Here is a 17,574-nt window from a genome sequence, read left to right on the forward strand (position 1 = left end):
TAGTGCTTTAGATGTATTGTGATGTAGTAACTTTTAGGAGTTTCTACATGTGTTCATGTATTCATGCATACATGTACACTGGAAGATCTCAATACTTCAGGATCTTCTAGTATCACAATAATCTCACTAACAAAAAAAAGGAATAATTACAGCATTAATATTTAACGCATATGACGTAGGTATAAGATTTTCGGCCCTTAGCAAGCATCTAAGTAGAGCAGAAGGATAATATGCCATGGAAGCCCTACATGTAGATATAGCAGGGTAGAAGATAGAAACAGAGGTCACGAGAGACAGGAGACAGGGTAAGTATGTACCTAGGTAGTTATAGGAGCTACGTAATAGATAGATAAGAGAAACGCGGGGAACTGACATCTACTTCATTTTCCTACTCCATCCACTCATACTACGGAATCTGCAACCTTGTACATTGTTTTCAAACAAACATGAATGCAAAATCGAAAGGAATCAGCATAGCAATTGATGTAAATGCCCACCTTCCTAGTTGGCTTCAAGAACTAACGTGTGATAGAGAGGTGGAACCTTCACAGACTGCGTCGGTAACCCAGGGACAGGCCGTCTTGAGGATGACATTGTGATCAAACTGTTGTCAGAAGACCCTACCAACTATGAAGATGCACCATTGGAAGGGATCCGGCGTATCCTTTCTAGATTCACGAATCGTGAAATTCCCCGTGGAGAACCTATTGATACTTCTTTGGTAGAGAGCATTCGCATGGGAACTACTGTAGCAACGAATGCTCTCCTTGAACGGAAAGGGGAGAAAGTTGCCCTCGTTGTAAGCAAAGGATTCAAAGATTGTCTCCAAATCGGGAATCAGTCCCGACCCAGAATCTTTGATCTTGCCATCAAACGCCCTGATGTGCTTTATGAGGAGGTGATCGAGGTGGATGAGCGTGTCACCTTGGAGGACTACGCAGAGGACCCACAAAGAAATGTTACTGGGACGGTTCCTCGCGAACAAACGCCAGAAGCAGCTGATGTTGTTCGAGGTCTTTCTTCAGAAGCCGTTCGGATACTAAAGCGTCCATCTGAGAGCCTGGTGAGATCGCAGTTGACAGAGTTATACAGTCGCGGATTCAGAAGCATAGCTATTTGTCTCATACATGGATACACCTTTCCAGATCACGAGGCCTTGGTTGGAAGGATTGCTAATGAGATTGGTTTCCACCATGTGAGTTTGAGCCACCAACTGATGCCTATGATCAAACTGGTGCCGCGGACTACATCGGCCTGCGCCGATGCGTATTTGACTCCTACAATCAAGAAATACATATCTGGATTTCAGTCTGGATTCAAAGGTGGTTTAGGCAGTGAGAGTGTCAAGCGGCAGACGAGCGCGAAAGGTGCACGTTGTGAATTCATGCAATCAGACGGCGGCCTCGTAGATGTGGACCAATTTTCTGGTCTGCGAGCAATCCTATCCGGTCCCGCTGGTGGCGTGGTTGGCTATGCGTTAACTTCCTACGATTCTGACTCGAAGATACCCGTAATCGGCTTTGACATGGGAGGAACAAGCACAGATGTCAGCAGGTACGGATCCGGTCGATACGAACATGTCTTCGAGACAACTACAGCAGGAGTGACTATTCAGTCTCCCCAATTGGACATAAACACTGTTGCTGCTGGGGGCGGGTCTAGACTGTTCTATCGCAACGGACTCTTCGTTGTTGGACCCGAGTCGGCTGGAGCTCACCCAGGACCAGCCTGCTACCGTAAGGAAGGGCCATTGACAGTGACCGATGCGAACTTGTTCCTTGGTCGACTAGTTCCAGATTTCTTCCCGAAGATCTTTGGCCTAGATGAAAGCCAAGGGTTAGATGAGTGTGCAAGCCGGACTTTGTTTGTGAAAATGACCAAGGAAATCAATGATGAGTTGACCAAGGATGGTCAGCGCCGAGAAATGACCCCTGATGAGGTCGCTTTTGGCTTTATCAAGGTAGCCAACGAAATGATGGTTCGTCCAATTCGGTCATTGACAGAGGCCAAAGGGCACGATACTTCAAAACATAGACTAGCTTCGTTTGGAGGAGCTGGGGGTCAGCACGCCGTTGCCATAGCCGAGAGCTTGGGAATCCGACAAATTTTGATCCATCGTTACTCCTCAGTGCTCTCGGCTTATGGTATGGCACTGGCAGATGTTGTGGACGAAAATCAAGAGCCAGAATCGAAAACGTGGACCGATGACGATAGAGAAGGGATCCAAAACGCACTTGCATCAAGAATGGAAGAACTTAAGAAACGATCCACGCGGAGGCTGCGAGACCAAGGGTTTGACGATGACTCGATTATTTTCGAAGAGTACCTCAATATGCGCTATCGAGGAACTGAATCTGCCTTGATGGTACTTAAGCCTAGTAAAGAAGAGGCAGATCTTCTCTTTGGGGGTGACGAATGGGCCTTTGGAAAAGCATTTTTGAGGCAACACGACCAGGAGTTCGGGTTTACTCTCCCGAATAGAGACATCATAGTGGACGATGTACGGGTAAGAGGCATTGGGAAAGGCTTCAAAGTATCCGAAAAGACTGTGGACCAGCAGATTAAGGACTCCAAGCCCAAGGATGTAGCAAAGGGCCGGGAGTATCGCAGGACTCAGGTTTATTTCGAGGGTGGCAGACGTGATACACCGATTTACAAACTCGATGATTTGAAAATCGATGAGCGAGTCAGAGGCCCAGCAATTCTGGCTGATGACACCCAGACCATCGTGATAACACCAGGAGCCTCAGCCCTCTTGACAAAAACACATGTTGTCATCAATATTGGTGAATCTGACGCCAGCCATCCAAAGATAAGCACCGACGAAGTGGATCCTATTCTGTTGAGTGTCTTCTCGCACAGATTCATGGCAATTGCTGAGCAGATGGGTCGTGCCTTGCAGAAAACGAGCGTGAGTACCAATGTCAAGGAGCGACTTGACTACTCTTGCGCATTGTTCGATGCAAAAGGTGGGCTCGTTGCAAATGCGCCCCATTTACCGGTCCATCTTGGTAGCATGTCAACCTGTGTGCGGATACAGGCCCAGATATGGCAGGACAATCTGAAGCCCGGCGATGTGATTGTATCCAACCATCCGGAATTTGGCGGAACTCATCTCCCAGATATCACAGTGATTCAGCCCGCGTTTAGTGAAGGGAAGATTATCTTCTATGTCGCCTCGAGAGCACATCATGGTAAGATGCTCCAAAATGAGAAACACGCATGTGAAACTTCTAACCAGCATAAAGCCGACATTGGAGGTATACTCCCGGGTTCTATGCCACCTCATTCAAAGGAGCTGTACCAAGAAGGTGCTACCATCAAAAGCGAACGGTTGGTATCGGAAGGCAAATTCAACGAAAAACGCATCGCAGAATTGCTATACACGGAGCCAGCCCAATATCCAAACTGCAGCGGAACTCGATGTCTTGCAGATAACTTGAATGACCTCAAGGCCCAGATTGCCGCAAATAAGAAAGGAATCAACCTGATTAGCACACTCATTGAGGAGTATGGTGAGGCTGTTGTGCAATTCTATATGCATCAAATTCAAGACAATGCAGAACTGAGTGTGCGCAACTTATTGAAAGAAGTCAGCCAGAAATTCGTCGGTCAAAACCTCAGTGCCATTGATTACATGGATGATGGAAGTCCTATTCAGTTGAAGATATCTATAAACCCGGACAAGGGCGAGGCAATATTTGATTTCGAGGGAACTGGTTCAGAAGTTTATGGTACCGAGCGTGTTCACAAGCCTTAATGTGCATATGACTAACAATGGTAGGTAACATCAATGCACCGGAAGCTGTCACTTACTCGGCAATCATTTATTGTCTGCGGTGCCTCATTTCCGCAGACATTCCTTTGAATCAAGGTTGTTTGAAACCAATTGACGTTCGGATTCCCCCTGGAAGTCTTTTATCCCCATCGGAATCAGCTGCCGTGGTGGGTGGCAATGTTTTGACGGTAAGATCAGATGCACGTTAACCACGAATGCAGGCTCATTCTTTCTCCCGCAGAGTCAACGAGTGACAGACGTCATCCTAAAATGTTTTCAGGCTTGCGCTGCATCGCAAGGTGATACCAACAACCTCACATTTGGGTTTGGGGGGAACATGCTTGGTGAGACAGAGACAAAGGGGTTTGGTTATTATGAAACCATCGCTGGCGGTAGCGGAGCTGGTCCGACGTGGGAAGGCACTTCAGGTGTTCACACCCACATGACCAACACTCGAATAACCGATGCAGAGGTGTTTGAGCGCCGATATCCTGTCATACTTCGCGAATTCAGTCTCCGACCAAATTCAGGAGGCAATGGTCAACACCGCGGCGGAGACGGCATTGTAAGAGACATTGAATTCCGTATCCCGGTGCAGGTTTCTATACTTTCCGAACGAAGGGTCTACCATCCCTACGGATTGGAAGGAGGTGAGGACGCCCAGTGTGGTCAGAACATCTGGGTGCGTCGGGTCCAAAATCCTGATGGCAGTTGGAAGGAAAAGTACACCAATCTGGGGGCGAAAAACTCCGCCCAGATGCGAGCTGGGGAGCGGATCATTGTCCGTACACCAGGAGGTGGAGGATGGGGTCAAATTGGAGATCAGAGTCAGCTCCTTGACGAGAAGGATCATCGTCATGCTTGGAAAGGTGGCTCCATTGCCAAAAATATGGCAGCGCAAGAGGCGAGTATGTGATGTATATATATTCCGTCTAGAAAATCGAACTCTTGAACATCAGTTTATTGCAAGCCTTTGAACATTATTTGGAGATCTCTTCCTAATTCCCAGTCGTGCATATGCAGCGGCCAATTATGCTCTAATGTCTTTGTAGTGGAATGAATACCTGTATAATATGGGCTGCGTCCAACATTTTATGGACACGAGGTAATTCAAGGATCAATATCAATTGCAGTCATGCTAATATTGCAATAGCCATTAATGCACGTGCATAGACAGTGACCATTATTCTTCCTCATCCTCATCACTTGTCGCTTCAATATTCTGCTTTGGTGGGCTTTGGTTTCCTGGTTCTTGTTCTAGGCCATCTCCAGACGGGCCTCCCATCCCCGAATAGACAGGTCGTGGAAGAGCTTCTCCATTTTGTTTCAGTGCTTCTTCAATCTCAGGTAAAATGGATATCAAGGCAGAAAATTGATCCACTGGCATGGATATACCCTAGATTGAGTTATAGTTTTAGCACAATTTCTCGCAAAGTCATATCATATTGATCACTCACCTTCTTGCCTGGCAACTCTTGTCCATCTTTTTCATAGTATTCTCTCACATTGACTTGCGTCTTCCCACGAAAAGATGAGATAGTAACACGGCGCATTTTGGAAATTTCCCAATAGCGATCTCCGTTCGAATCGGTCTTCGCAACAGTGTTGATCCTGGGCTTCTTGGAACGATCCTCATCAGATCCAGCAACGGAGTCAGATGTGCGCTTCCGAGATGTCATTTTGATATTGAGAGATATGGAGATGTAAAAAAGTACAGAGATTGGAAAGAGTAGCTCTGGAGAAAAGTTCAAGTGATAAATGGTAGAGGCGCGACACCGCGTTGGAGCGTTGACGCGCTAGCACGTGATGGGAATTACTTTACTACGTATGTACATAACGTTGTACGTCTGTACTTTGAACATCAATTCCGTATATTAATTGTTAATGGAAATACACAGGTCTATTACATATCATAGGGTCAAGACTCGTAGACCTTGCAAGAGAACTGAGAAGACGAATCCTCGCGCAACAGTCTCCACTTGAAGACTATCAAAGATCTTCTCCAGCGCTTCGCGACTAGCAGCTGCCCCCATCACACTTGTTAACGCTTGTGGGATACCTCTCTGTACGAACAACTTGCGTGCAGTCTCTCGTGTACGAATCTTTTCCTCCTCGCTAGGTGGAGGGGGCCATGCTTTAAGCTCGTCTTCTGTCGGGAGCGCATTCTCACGAAGTTTGGCAAGATACTCCCCAATGGCTTCGTCTGAAGTGTGGTCTCGTATCATGGAATCTTGCAAGAGAGTACGAATTGTTTCCAGTGTCGGACTTCCAGGACGTAGAATATACGATTTGGCGGCATTCAGAAGAGTCCGGCGGATATTCCACGCAGAAGACAAAGTATACAATTCGTTGATGACAGCAAAAATCAGCTCTACTGCAATTTGCGTCTCATCGGCCGTGATGGGGTTTTCTTTCTTGCGGGGTGAATCGACACTCTGCACAGTCTCAGATCGACGATGTGTCGAGTTTTGATCAGCTATTTCCTTGGTGTCGGGATCTGTAGCGTGGGCATTGGGATCAAGCGAGGTTTTGGAGAGTGAGGTCTCTATAGCCCACGCATCTTGATCATTTCCAAGAGAATCACTGGTACTGTCGGCCAAAGGTGACTCGGAACTCTCACTTCTTTGGAGGTCTAGAGAATGCACCGGCAGCAGCGTAGAGTCAATAGCATCTTTGACTTCACTGGTACGATCACCAAAACTTGACCGTACCTGAGACAAGCTGGCGCGATTGGAAACACCAACTTTGGGTTCACTCTCATCGGCAATGGCAGCAGACTTCTTGCTATTGATAGCGCCTCCAAAGACCCCCGTCATTCCTTCAAAGACGGCTTTGCTGCCTCCTGCTACTCCCTTGGGCGCATTGGACAACGCGCCCAACATCCCTTTACCCATATTTTCCAAGGTAGATTGACTCGGGAAAGAGAAAGCCGGCTTGTTGGGATTAGCTATTTCAGTTGACCCAGAGTCTTTTTCTAGGAACCGGCGCATTCGATTATTATCGGCCAATGACTCGTGCTTCATGGCATCTTGCAAATAGTGTTCTAGATCTCGAGCGAGATCTTGTCTTGTCTTGCCTTTCCAAGGGGGCAATATGGGATGACGCTCCGAAAAGCTTTCGATGAGGTTCAACCGAGAAACGGTCTCCAACATTTCATGAAGGGACTGAAAGTCCGCATACTCGCGAAAGACCATCCACCCAGTAGACCTTTTTGATGCTGGCTCAACTTGCAGTAAATATTGCCACGTAGGGCGTGACTTTATTAGACCCTTTTCGTTTCTTGATCCATCATCGTCTACCAAAACCTGCGCCCCATGAAGAATTACGGGAGGAGCAGAAACATCTTCGGGGGACTTCGGGCTTGAAAGTGATTGTCTATTAGACAGTGAATCATAGTCGTACTTTTCTTCGTTGTCATGTGTCGTTGTTGAAGTGAGATCGGCTTCCAGAGGTCGAATTTTGTCGATTTCTTCGTCGGGGTGCCGTTTTAAGTCTGATTCTTGGATGGGTTGAGAAGCAATCAACGCGCTAAGACGTTTCACCTCCAAAACCGCAGCTTCCTCTGAAGCCCTTGCTGCCTGCATAGACTGCCTCTGCGGAGCCTTGGCCGAGTCTGCAGATGCGTCTTCTGGGAGTTTGGGGGCTTTGATGCCCTGATTCCTGGCGCCTTCCACGCCCGCATCAATAGCGTGCATAATTTCGGATTCGCCGTCCTGAAGGAGATAGATGATCCAGTCGTTGATGAACTCGGGACGAGCCAGACTGGTAACAGTGGAGCCTAATATAACACCTGAGAAGACTTCGCGAAGAAAGTCTCGAACGGGCGGACAGCTGTAGGCCTTGGAATCGAGGTAATTAGACAAGATGTCGTCTGCAATCATGTTGAGCTTCTTCTTCTGCTGGGTATCAGACAAGACGTTCGCCAGACTACTGTCTGGGAATTGTTCAAGGTACTGTTCCACCGTCTTCTGGGCTTCCGTGGGAGAGGAGCCTCCAGCGGCAAATGCCGCGGCGAGTTCATTCAAGAAGACAATGACGATAGACGAGGAATTGGTGAGGAATTGCAGAAAAGTGTCCTCTGTTCGTTTCCGTGATAGGTGCCATGAGACAGACGTGATGAAATGGGTCATGAGTCTTCGGCAGGATCCCGGGAAACTCGATTCAGATGGTAAAAGCGGCTCATACCAGTATCTTTGTTTCTAGTAAGCGATTTGGTTCGCTGTGAGGGAATGACGTAGATTAGCAAGTGCTTACTTGATATAGTCCTTAATGACTGCATCTGTGAGCGTCCTTAGGGCGCCGGCAGTAGCCGGTTGAAAAGTGGCATACTCGAGGTCCGCTGAGGACAGGTCTTCAGGTGCACTTATAGGCCCATCAATCTCATTCTGATTGTCTGAATTGGTAGCCCGCTTTGGCCAATCCAGAAGTCGGTGAGAAACTTCCAGCGCCAATTCTCTTCGTCTGTTAAACTTCTGTGTATGTGACGTTTCGCCGTGGTTGTCCGACCCTTCCCATGACGCGTGTAGGATAACCCCGATGGCCACACCAATCAGGAGCAGTCCAATCCTTCCTAAGATAATATAGGTGACGAGTATAAGGAGAGCAAAAACCCCAAGGAGGGATTCATTGCTCGAGGTCGAGAGGAAGTCAAGGGTGCGATCGAGGAATTCCTTAGGAAGTGCAGGGAGGTCCGGCGGATTGTGTTCGGATTTTAAAGCGACGTTGGAGTCCTCGCTCAAGCAACTCATTGTGAGATTTCCAAAGAGCCGGTGAAACCCAATATCTCCATTCCGTGTCCCAGGACACTAGGTATGAATGAACAGACCTCAGCGCGATTAGAGACGATAAGGGGACAGACACCCAAGCGTTGGTCTGTGCGTACATAAGAATAGAACATCACTAGTTACAGAGTACAATATAGTTACTCCGTAAAAACATATAGTCATTCTGTTCTACTTATATCATAAAATTTATTTGGCATGTAGGATAATGAATGTTGTATTGTATTGATGTGTGCATGTATCCAATCAAAATTTCCTCGCAAGCTATAAGCTGTACAGCGAGGAATCTAAAGCAAGAGAAAGGAGTTGATCTCCGCTATCCGAGTGAATCTGATCATTCAAAGAGCATGCGCTTCATGACAGATGTAAAGAGATTGCGGGTGGGAAGAAAAGGGAGACTTTACTAGGTCTACGAAGGGTCACCGCAAACACGGTGACTTCTGGGAAACAATAACCAATCACACTTCCCTAGCTGAGCTCATTGGAGATGGCCGTTATGAAGGTCAATATCTCAGGCCGATTGAAAGGCCATTGGCTGATGTATCTGTATTGAGCTGGCGTAGACTGGCTTGAGAGTATCCCTTTCTCTGTATCGTGCATTTCAACTGCATTAAGAAGAAATTCTGATTTAGATTGGCATAAACCAAAATCGAGGATTGTGGACTTGAGAGGTTGGTGTTTGATAATATATAAAGATGAGGGGAGGAAACGAAGAAAGGAAAAAATAGAAATGAAGATATCTAAATTTGTAGCCAAGATTACATAATATTTAAACGACAACGCTAGTCTGGATTAGTTGTATACATTATATATATAATATATATAGTACAGAACAATGTTGTACAGCCTGGAGTAGCATAACGTAGCATTACTAGTACATTGTATAGTCGAGTATATACTCTTTCTCGTCCATTCTAATCTGTGCTCATCTATGCTCACTCAGGTTTGATCCTATGCCGGTGTCTTCTAGATAGCATTTGGGACAACATGAAATGATTGACGTCCTCATCACCCCAATAGGTAAGATGGCTGGCAATACTGGCAATTAGTGAAATATCGAAAGCTCCCCTAGATTGCAATTAGTGAAGTCCAATAAAAAGGCGTGGTGTCTTATCTTACTCCTGCACGCTATAATCCACGCGACCATTAGCATTCAAGGCGCGCACTTTGGCATCTTCAATTTTCAGCTTTCGATCCTGGTCGATGTCCGCCCCAGGATCTGGACTTTCCCCGTGGTTGACATCCCGGCTTTTCTGGAAGCCATCATAGAGAGTTTCTAGGTCGGACTCGATCAAGGTTTGATGGTGATCATCTGATTCTTGCGAACCATGCTGGGTCGAGCCTGATTGGGTCCGCTTATGGGTTGATTCATCGCCTTGTTTACCTGTAGCATAGGTGGTAGATGTGCCGTCGCTATTCAGACCCAGACTGCGGTTCAACAGGCTGCTTGCAACGCCAGTGGTGAAGTTTGTCCATAGCGACCCCACACTTTGGCCCATGCGACTACCAAGGATGGACAGACTCTGCCCCGAGGTCGTCCAGAGACTTTTCTTCACCGAGGGCAGGGGCTGCGGCTTCAAAGTAGCCATCGCTGGCGATATAAGAGGCTCAACGCGGTAGCTTACTGGATCAGATGGGTGAAAGATATTGTACAGATCTCGGCACTTCGGCATCGACATGATAGCGGGGTTATCGTTTGGTCCATGCCCAGGGCTAGGGATATCCAAGTCAATCTCAACGTCCAAGGCAGTTTTGCGATTCCGAGCAGAGTATCCACCAATAGTCTTTCCCTTGAGCATTTGGAAGAGTGCAACAGGGGACCCGAGGCAGAAGAACTCTTCACATTCAAAGTCGAACGCATTTGCCTTCGTGTTCCTGGGGGCTGAATATTCACTTCTTTGGGCCGTTCCTTTCTTGCCATGTTGTTTCGTGCTTGCGGATTTATGACACAAGATGTCAAACAGGATTGCACTTCCAAGGGAATGGCCAATGAGGCTGACCGAGCCCTTGAAGGAAGGGTTTTGTTTCTGGTAAATCTGGAGGATTCGATTGCACTCTTGTATGACAATATTGGAAATGTGTTCGCAATACCCGCTCTGATAAAGAAGCACATCCATGGCCAGGTCTGAAATGAGGTTGCGCACAGCGGGTACACTTTCCAGAGTGATATCTGATAGACTTGGGTATGTGTCATCTTCCAGAGCATCCGCGTCGGTCAGATCTAATTCTTTTCTATTCTGTCGAACTCCCCGATACGGAAAGTCAAGAAGATGCCGCCAACACCTGTTGATTTTTAGCAAAGGTACGCGCTGGTCAGAGGATTAGCCCTTACACGGGGAGCACTTGGACCCGGCAATTCTTATCGCTGTCCGGAAATGCAGAATTCAACGCTTGAAGATCAGGGGAAGCCTTGTACACGGTTTTCAGTGTTTTGCGAAGGACATTAACATCATGTATAAAATTGATGCTTTCCAATCGCAATCCCAGTCGCTGGCCAATCCCATGAGTGACGAGAACCAAATGGTCCACGTCGCGTTCTCTGTCCTCACCGTCAATTTCTCTTGACTCTTCCATCTCTTGCTCCTCCTGCCTGCGGGCCTGCTCTTCGAGTTCAGCGGGATTTTGCGGCTCACCCGCAAGGGAAGACATTTGTCGTTCTAGGGTGGACCTTGGTCTGTCCAGCTCTTCAAATGCACCCGCTTGAGCTGGCGTCATGGGATTGGTTATAGGGGATTTCAACTCCTCTTTCATATTGTCATTCACGCCTGTGATAATCGATGTCTCCTCATGTGGTTTTTGTTTAGAAGTTCTTCCTTCGGGTGCCTCCTTTGGTTTTCTGGGCTCAAATCCGCGCACCAACTTTGTTCCCGGAACACCTCCCAGCTTTTGATACACCGAAGTACTGAATCGTGACATGAAATCATCATTCATCAGCCAGGCCGTTGTGGAATCTTGATAGGCCACAATCCTGTTCATGTAAGCGCCAAATAGACGATACTGCTGGGGCTCGGCTGCGGGGCCATTAGAGTCATTTCCCGTGCCGCGAGGAGGGGAGGTCGGGTTGGCGGTCTGTGATGTTTGAAGTGTTTGAGGCATTTTCGGATCCGTTTCCACAGGTTTTGCTTGACCTGTTCTAACCTCATTTGTGTTTGAAGCTTGTTCTGGAGGTCCAGCCTTGACTGGATCAGCCCTCCACGGACAAATCTTGATATAGCCCTCTTCAAGCTGAGTGGCCAGATTTTCTTCGCATGGTTTGAGATTAGAACCATCCTGGACAAACCATGTTCCACGACGGACTTCATAAACAGGGCCAATCCAATAAGTGGGACTCAATTCTCGTTGCTCCACATCAACATTGAAAAGGAAGTCCTCGTTCACGGGTACTTTGGATAAGACTGTTTCCTTTGGTTTGGACTCGTTCTGTTGGTGAGCCTCTTCTATGTCTGATATTTTCTGAAATGTGGTTTCGATAGACTGTGAATCTCTTCCGGGGAAAGGAATGAATTTTTTTGGTAATGGCAAGGGTTTTTGGTCTGCCTTTTTTTGTTCCAGGAGGGACGGTTTCCTCTTGGGCGAGTCCACAGCGTAGAACCATCTCACTTTCAGTGGAGGGCAATCAGAAGGATAGCGACGCATGCTCAATCGATGTCTATGGGTCACCGTATGGTCTTCTCCTTGGGAGCGCTGCAAAGCATCTGGTTTGGGGGGATCCGCAGGCTGCGGTGTCACACTTCTTGGGGTACTCCACGGCGAAAGAGTTCCCAATAATGATTTCTGCTCTGTACCCATGGTCGGGCGCGCCCGTCGCAAGGCAAATTGAAACAACGTGAGCAACTTGATTGATGTTATACGAAAAAATAAGAAGTCGGTCAATCAATCACCATCGAAGTATCAAAGCTGTCATGTGGTTTGTTTTGATCCCCGGGGGCCGATCCTGAGAATGACGTAATCCGGGCATCCCGGGATAAATTGCTACAATCTACTCCTTACAATAGGTATGTTGGTTCTTGTTTTTTTCAGCTATTTATCAGTATGTAGTCTCACGCATCTTTATTGGGAGCCTAAGAGCAAGGTAATAATAGACAGTCATTCGGATTTAGTGTGACCATCGCTACCTATCAACATCCATACACACGTATATAGGTATGTAGCTAGGCACCTAAATATATAGTTATTCGAAACCTCTTAGCGGGATGAATTGATTTAGGCGCCAATTTATAGGTTTATGTTGGTAATACACTATCTATTTAACTTGCCTAACTAAGAGTAAGGCAGAAGAATTGGAGAGTCCAACACTAACGTCATTCCCGAATACGAGATACGAAATACCATGATTACCATATATTACACATATTACGAAAATATTACTATCAATGCCCGTAGCGTGGCGTACCTTTCATGTTTTGTTACCAGTGTGGCTCATCCCCCCCCCCCTCGGTTCGTGTTATACCCTTGACGCTGCCCACCTTCTACTTATTTTCTGATCGTTGACCTTCTCTCATTGCATTGTGGGAGTAAACACTACTCGTTTTTGCTGAACACCCCAGAACTTTCTGGGTGATCGCCCTCCCCTTCCCCCACCTATCCCACCAGGGTTCACCCTCGACAAGATGAACGCCCTCAAGCTTCAGAAGTACGTCGCCTCATTGTTCAATTCAAAACATATGCTGACCGCAGTGATTGGTTTGTTCACAGGCGTTTCCCGCAGCTTGAGCAAGGCGAGATCTTTTCGCTTCAGGATGCCTTCAACAGACTAGACGTCGAAGATCGAGGCTACCTTGATGAATCTACCGCGATCAAAGCTGCTCAACAATCCGAACGCCAGCCGTATGATGTGGTTCGCGCAGCCTTGAAGGATGTGGAATTGGATAGCTCTCGGCGTGTGGAATTGGAAGATTATGTTGATGTAATGCCCCTCCCCCTCACTTCCGCCCCTCCTCGTATTAATACCCCGACAGCTCGTTTCGAAGCTTCGGACGGCGCCTAGCGGAAGCGCCCCGGCCTCGACTCCCGCCGCCGTAATTCAAGGCGCCGGTGCCGGAACCGGCGCTTCCCGTCATGTCTCCAAGGGCAGTGTCGGCGGGCGCATCCATGTTCAGGGATCCTCCTCCAATGTCACACATACCATTAACGAAGATGAGCGCACCGAGTTTACTCGTCACATCAATGCCGTGCTGGCAGGCGATGCAGATGTTGGAGACCTCCTGCCATTTCCCACCGATACATTCGAGATGTTCGACAAGTGCAAGGACGGTCTGGTTCTTGCTAAGCTGATCAATGACAGCGTGCCGGACACTATTGATGAGCGTGTGTTGAACAAGGCTGGGAAAAAGATCAAGCAGCTCAATGCTTTCCACATGACCGAAAACAACAATATTGTTATCAACTCTGCCAAGGGTATCGGGTGCTCAGTCGTCAACATTGGAAGTGGAGATATCATTGAAGTGCGCGAGCATCTTATCTTGGGTCTTATCTGGCAAATTATCCGCCGCGGTCTTCTCGGAAAGATCGATATTAAGCTTCACCCAGAGCTTTACAGACTGCTGGACGAGGACGAGACACTCGAGCAGTTCCTGCGCCTGCCTCCAGAGCAAATTCTTCTTCGCTGGTTCAACTACCATCTGAAGAACGCCAAATGGGACCGACGGTATGTCCAGATAACATCTAAGATTGTATTATCTACTAACGAATACAGGGTGACAAACTTCTCGACCGATGTCAAGGATGGTGAGAACTACACAGTTCTTCTCAACCAATTGGCACCTGATCTCTGCTCCCGTGGTCCTCTCCAAACTCGGGACTTACTTGAGCGGGCTGAGCAAGTTCTCCAAAATGCAGATTCGCTTGATTGTCGCAAGTTCCTGACCCCTACCTCATTGGTTGCTGGAAATCCCAAGCTGAACCTTGCGTTTGTGGCCAATCTGTTCAACACACACCCAGGACTTGACCCGATCACCGAAGAAGAGAAGCTTGAAGTTGAGGACTTTGATGCCGAAGGTGAGCGAGAGGCCAGAGTCTTCACTCTGTGGCTGAACTCCTTGGATGTGCAGCCAGCGGTCAACTCGCTCTTTGACGACCTCCGTGATGGCCATGTTTTGCTGCAGGCTTACGACAAAGTTATTCCCGGAAGCGTCAATTGGAAACACGTCAACAAGCCCCCGGCCTCTGGTGGCGAATTGATGCGGTTCAAGGCTGTGGAAAACACTAACTATTCGATCGAGCTTGGAAAATTCAACGGCTTCTCTCTTGTCGGCGTTCAGGGGGCTGATATCACCGATGGACAGCGCACTCTTACGCTCGGACTGGTGTGGCAGCTGATGCGCCGTGATATCACCAACACCCTCTCCGCGCTAGCCCAGCGGCTGGGCAAGCGCGAGATTACTGACACCGAAATGATCAGATGGGCCAATGACATGTCTAGCAGTGGCGGGAAATCTTCCACGATACGCAGCTTCAAGGACAAGTCCATCGGAACTGGAGTTTTCCTTTTGGATGTGCTGAATGGCATGAAGAGCAGCTACGTGGATTACGATTTGGTCACACCTGGTCGGACCGACGAAGAGGCATATGCGAACGCCAAGCTCTCTATCAGTATCGCCAGAAAGATGGGTGCCACCATCTGGTTGGTCCCAGAGGATATCTGCCAGGTCCGGTCTCGTTTGGTCACCACATTCATTGGTAAGTTCATTCTCCTGGGTCGAGAAGATTGGCAATTAACATTCGACAGGCTCTCTGATGGCTACCCACGAGAAGATGTGAAAAATACAGCGGTTCGTTGTGCCCAATATTTATGGTATTGCATGCCTTTTTTTTGTCTTTCGAATACATGTAAATCTGCCTTGCAGGGCGAATCAAATGGTGGGATCCAATCAAATCTTTATTGTTACATACTTGACTATGACTATGAACTTATGCCAGGTTTTTATTGAAAGTATTCAACCTAGTCGACTGTCTGTGAAAGAATGATATGCTTCGTGGATACCACGGTTAGAGATCATATATCTAGATGTGTAGATAGATGTATTGCGAGCCGACAACGTGAAGTGACCCCAACATTGTGCAGAGTGTCAAATGATCAAATACAAACTGCACAGCAGACTCGGCCCGGTAAAGATGCCCAGCCAAAAGACGATATTTCCCAACAGTCGCCGGCCTCGCATTAGGCGGGTCCGACTAAGCGCAACGAGTGGCAATTGCGACATCTGTAGAATGAGCAGATAGCCCCGTAGTCGCCGAAAGATGCACAGCATGATCAACTCATGGACACATGCAGACAACAAGAAAGTTATGAGACTGGCCGATACACGCGACAGACGATATGCACTGATGGAGCTGTGGTATACATGTCGGAACAGAAAGTTATGGACAGGGCGGTTCCAATCCCGGGCGAACTGATCCCACGAGATTGAATTCCACCAATCTGAGTAGAAACCTCGATCTGCAAACATGGTGATCTCAGCCAGAGCATTAAGCTACAGAGTTAGCAAGAAAGAAAAGAAGAAGGGGGAAAAAAAGGCTGTGTAACACATAGTTACAGGATACTCACAACACACTCCCAGATCACGTAGAATGCCAGCAGATATTCCATCATGAATGGAAAAAGTAGATCACTGAGAACCCATGGAAATTCCTGGAGTCTTTGATGCGCCGTCAGGCCCTCTTCTTTCATTCGCACTGTGTACATCACCACTGGATATATCCACGACTGGGAGACTGCGATCATGACAACAATGATGCCGAACGTAGCGGCAGTCTTCTCTGCTACATAAAGCCAGTTGATCTTCTCGGTCCGTGGATATTCAAGCTCATACACCAATGTGGGCAATGAGATGAAATCGGAGAAATTCCTGATCGTTAAGTTTCGTGGATAGTGGTTGTAGGTCTTTGAGCATCGGCCTTTGAGTCCTTCGGATAAGACTCCGATTTCCTGCTCAATCAGTTCTCGGAGGGACTCCACCTGGTTTGATTCGAGTGGTGTGCCTGTTCCAATGGTTTCGACGAGAGACAAAAATTGGTCGGTCTCACGAGATCCAGAACATGTCTTGAGATCCGAAGAACGCCGATGGAAGTAATTATTCTTGAGATCGGTGATCTCAGCATTGATATTCTGGTTGATAGCAGAGGTATACCCTGCTTCTGTGGCCGTGGATCGAGTTTGGTTTAATTGGCTGAGTCTTGTCTGTAACATCTTGCGTTTATGATACAGCTCAGATACTGTCATTATTAGCCCCGAATCATCTTCAGAGAGAAACTTTACTGAATGAGAGAAACCTTACATACAGTAACCGTTATACGCTGCATAGCTGTGCTGTTTCATCAACATGGTCAAACAATGCAACACAATGAAGACCGTGTGTGTCCATGGCCAGTCTCGATGGTACGACCACCCAGTGACAGCACCAAGATATATCGTTTGCCAAACCTGTAGATGTCAGCAATGAACCGACTCCTATGCCCGAGTGGTAGCCCTCGGTATGGAAACTGACATTTTGAATCAGCCAGCCGAGACCGTTCCAGCGTAAATACCCCTTGATTACAGCTCGTTGCAGCAGGAGACAGAATCCCGTCGACCAACACAGGACTAAATCAGTCACTCCGAGTACCACAACATCTTTATCTAACATCAAACGAATGATCTCATTCTTACCCCACATACTGCCATAGATTCTCCAATTACTGGCAGCCAGTTTGAGCAGCATCAGGGTCACACCCATCCAGAACAGAACGAAGAAGCCATGAAACTGAGGCGAGGTTGAACCCAGGTCATGAAATGTACTCAATTGTGGCGTGAACTCTAACTCTTGAAATCTGAATCTCCGTTTTCCCGATGGTTGGTCCAGATTGTGCTTCACAATCTCCTGAAGGAGCTCAGCATCCTCAGCGGTGAGCAAATATTGACCTTCATTTGTCTCTTGGAGCTTCACTGGGATTGGATCCAACTTAGTACCGTCATAACCATCTGAGCTTGAGTTGCTTTCAGTTTCATGGGTCATAGCGAATAGATGTAAAAGTGTA

At 47.5% G+C, this 17,574-nt stretch overlaps 6 protein-coding genes across 6 annotated transcripts; 2 read left to right on the forward strand and 4 right to left on the reverse strand.

Annotated features, from left to right (window-relative positions):
* Positions 1-446: 446 nt before the first annotated feature.
* N7529_011305 (uncharacterized protein) lies at positions 447-5,073 on the forward strand (the record flags this gene model as incomplete). Its single annotated transcript, XM_057246831.1, has 5 exons — positions 447-485; positions 533-3,734; positions 3,785-3,966; positions 4,020-4,647; positions 5,051-5,073. 5 exons carry the CDS (start codon positions 447-449, stop codon positions 5,071-5,073), a joined length of 4,074 nt encoding a protein of 1,357 aa, XP_057092180.1.
* A 111-nt stretch (positions 5,074-5,184) lies between these two features.
* Positions 5,185-5,457, reverse strand: N7529_011306 (transcriptional coactivator p15/PC4 family protein; the record flags this gene model as incomplete). The annotated part of the gene is made up of 1 exon (XM_057246832.1): positions 5,185-5,457. One exon carries the CDS (start codon positions 5,455-5,457, stop codon positions 5,185-5,187), a length of 273 nt encoding a protein of 90 aa, XP_057092181.1.
* Positions 5,458-5,688: 231 nt separating this feature from the next.
* On the reverse strand, positions 5,689-8,526 carry N7529_011307 (uncharacterized protein; the record flags this gene model as incomplete). Its single annotated transcript, XM_057246833.1, has 2 exons — positions 5,689-7,969; positions 8,033-8,526. 2 exons carry the CDS (start codon positions 8,524-8,526, stop codon positions 5,689-5,691), a joined length of 2,775 nt encoding a protein of 924 aa, XP_057092182.1.
* Positions 8,527-9,494: 968 nt separating this feature from the next.
* N7529_011308 (DDHD family phospholipase) lies at positions 9,495-12,348 on the reverse strand (the record flags this gene model as incomplete). The annotated part of the gene is made up of 3 exons (XM_057246834.1): positions 9,495-9,627; positions 9,679-10,842; positions 10,892-12,348. 3 exons carry the CDS (start codon positions 12,346-12,348, stop codon positions 9,495-9,497), a joined length of 2,754 nt encoding a protein of 917 aa, XP_057092183.1.
* Positions 12,349-13,169: 821 nt separating this feature from the next.
* sac6 (fimbrin) lies at positions 13,170-15,318 on the forward strand (the record flags this gene model as incomplete). Its single annotated transcript, XM_057246835.1, has 5 exons — positions 13,170-13,192; positions 13,255-13,465; positions 13,518-14,206; positions 14,255-15,237; positions 15,287-15,318. The coding sequence occupies 5 exons, from the start codon at positions 13,170-13,172 to the stop codon at positions 15,316-15,318; spliced, it is 1,938 nt and encodes a 645-aa protein (XP_057092184.1).
* Positions 15,319-15,626: 308 nt separating this feature from the next.
* On the reverse strand, positions 15,627-17,552 carry N7529_011310 (Sterol O-acyltransferase ACAT/DAG/ARE; the record flags this gene model as incomplete). Its single annotated transcript, XM_057246836.1, has 4 exons — positions 15,627-16,031; positions 16,106-16,773; positions 16,846-16,981; positions 17,046-17,552. 4 exons carry the CDS (start codon positions 17,550-17,552, stop codon positions 15,627-15,629), a joined length of 1,716 nt encoding a protein of 571 aa, XP_057092185.1.
* Positions 17,553-17,574: the final 22 nt, after the last annotated feature.

The sequence above is a fragment of the Penicillium soppii genome (genome assembly GCF_028829465.1).
Source record: "Penicillium soppii strain IBT 18220 chromosome Unknown utg000010l, whole genome shotgun sequence".
Taxonomy (NCBI): domain Eukaryota; kingdom Fungi; phylum Ascomycota; class Eurotiomycetes; order Eurotiales; family Aspergillaceae; genus Penicillium; species Penicillium soppii.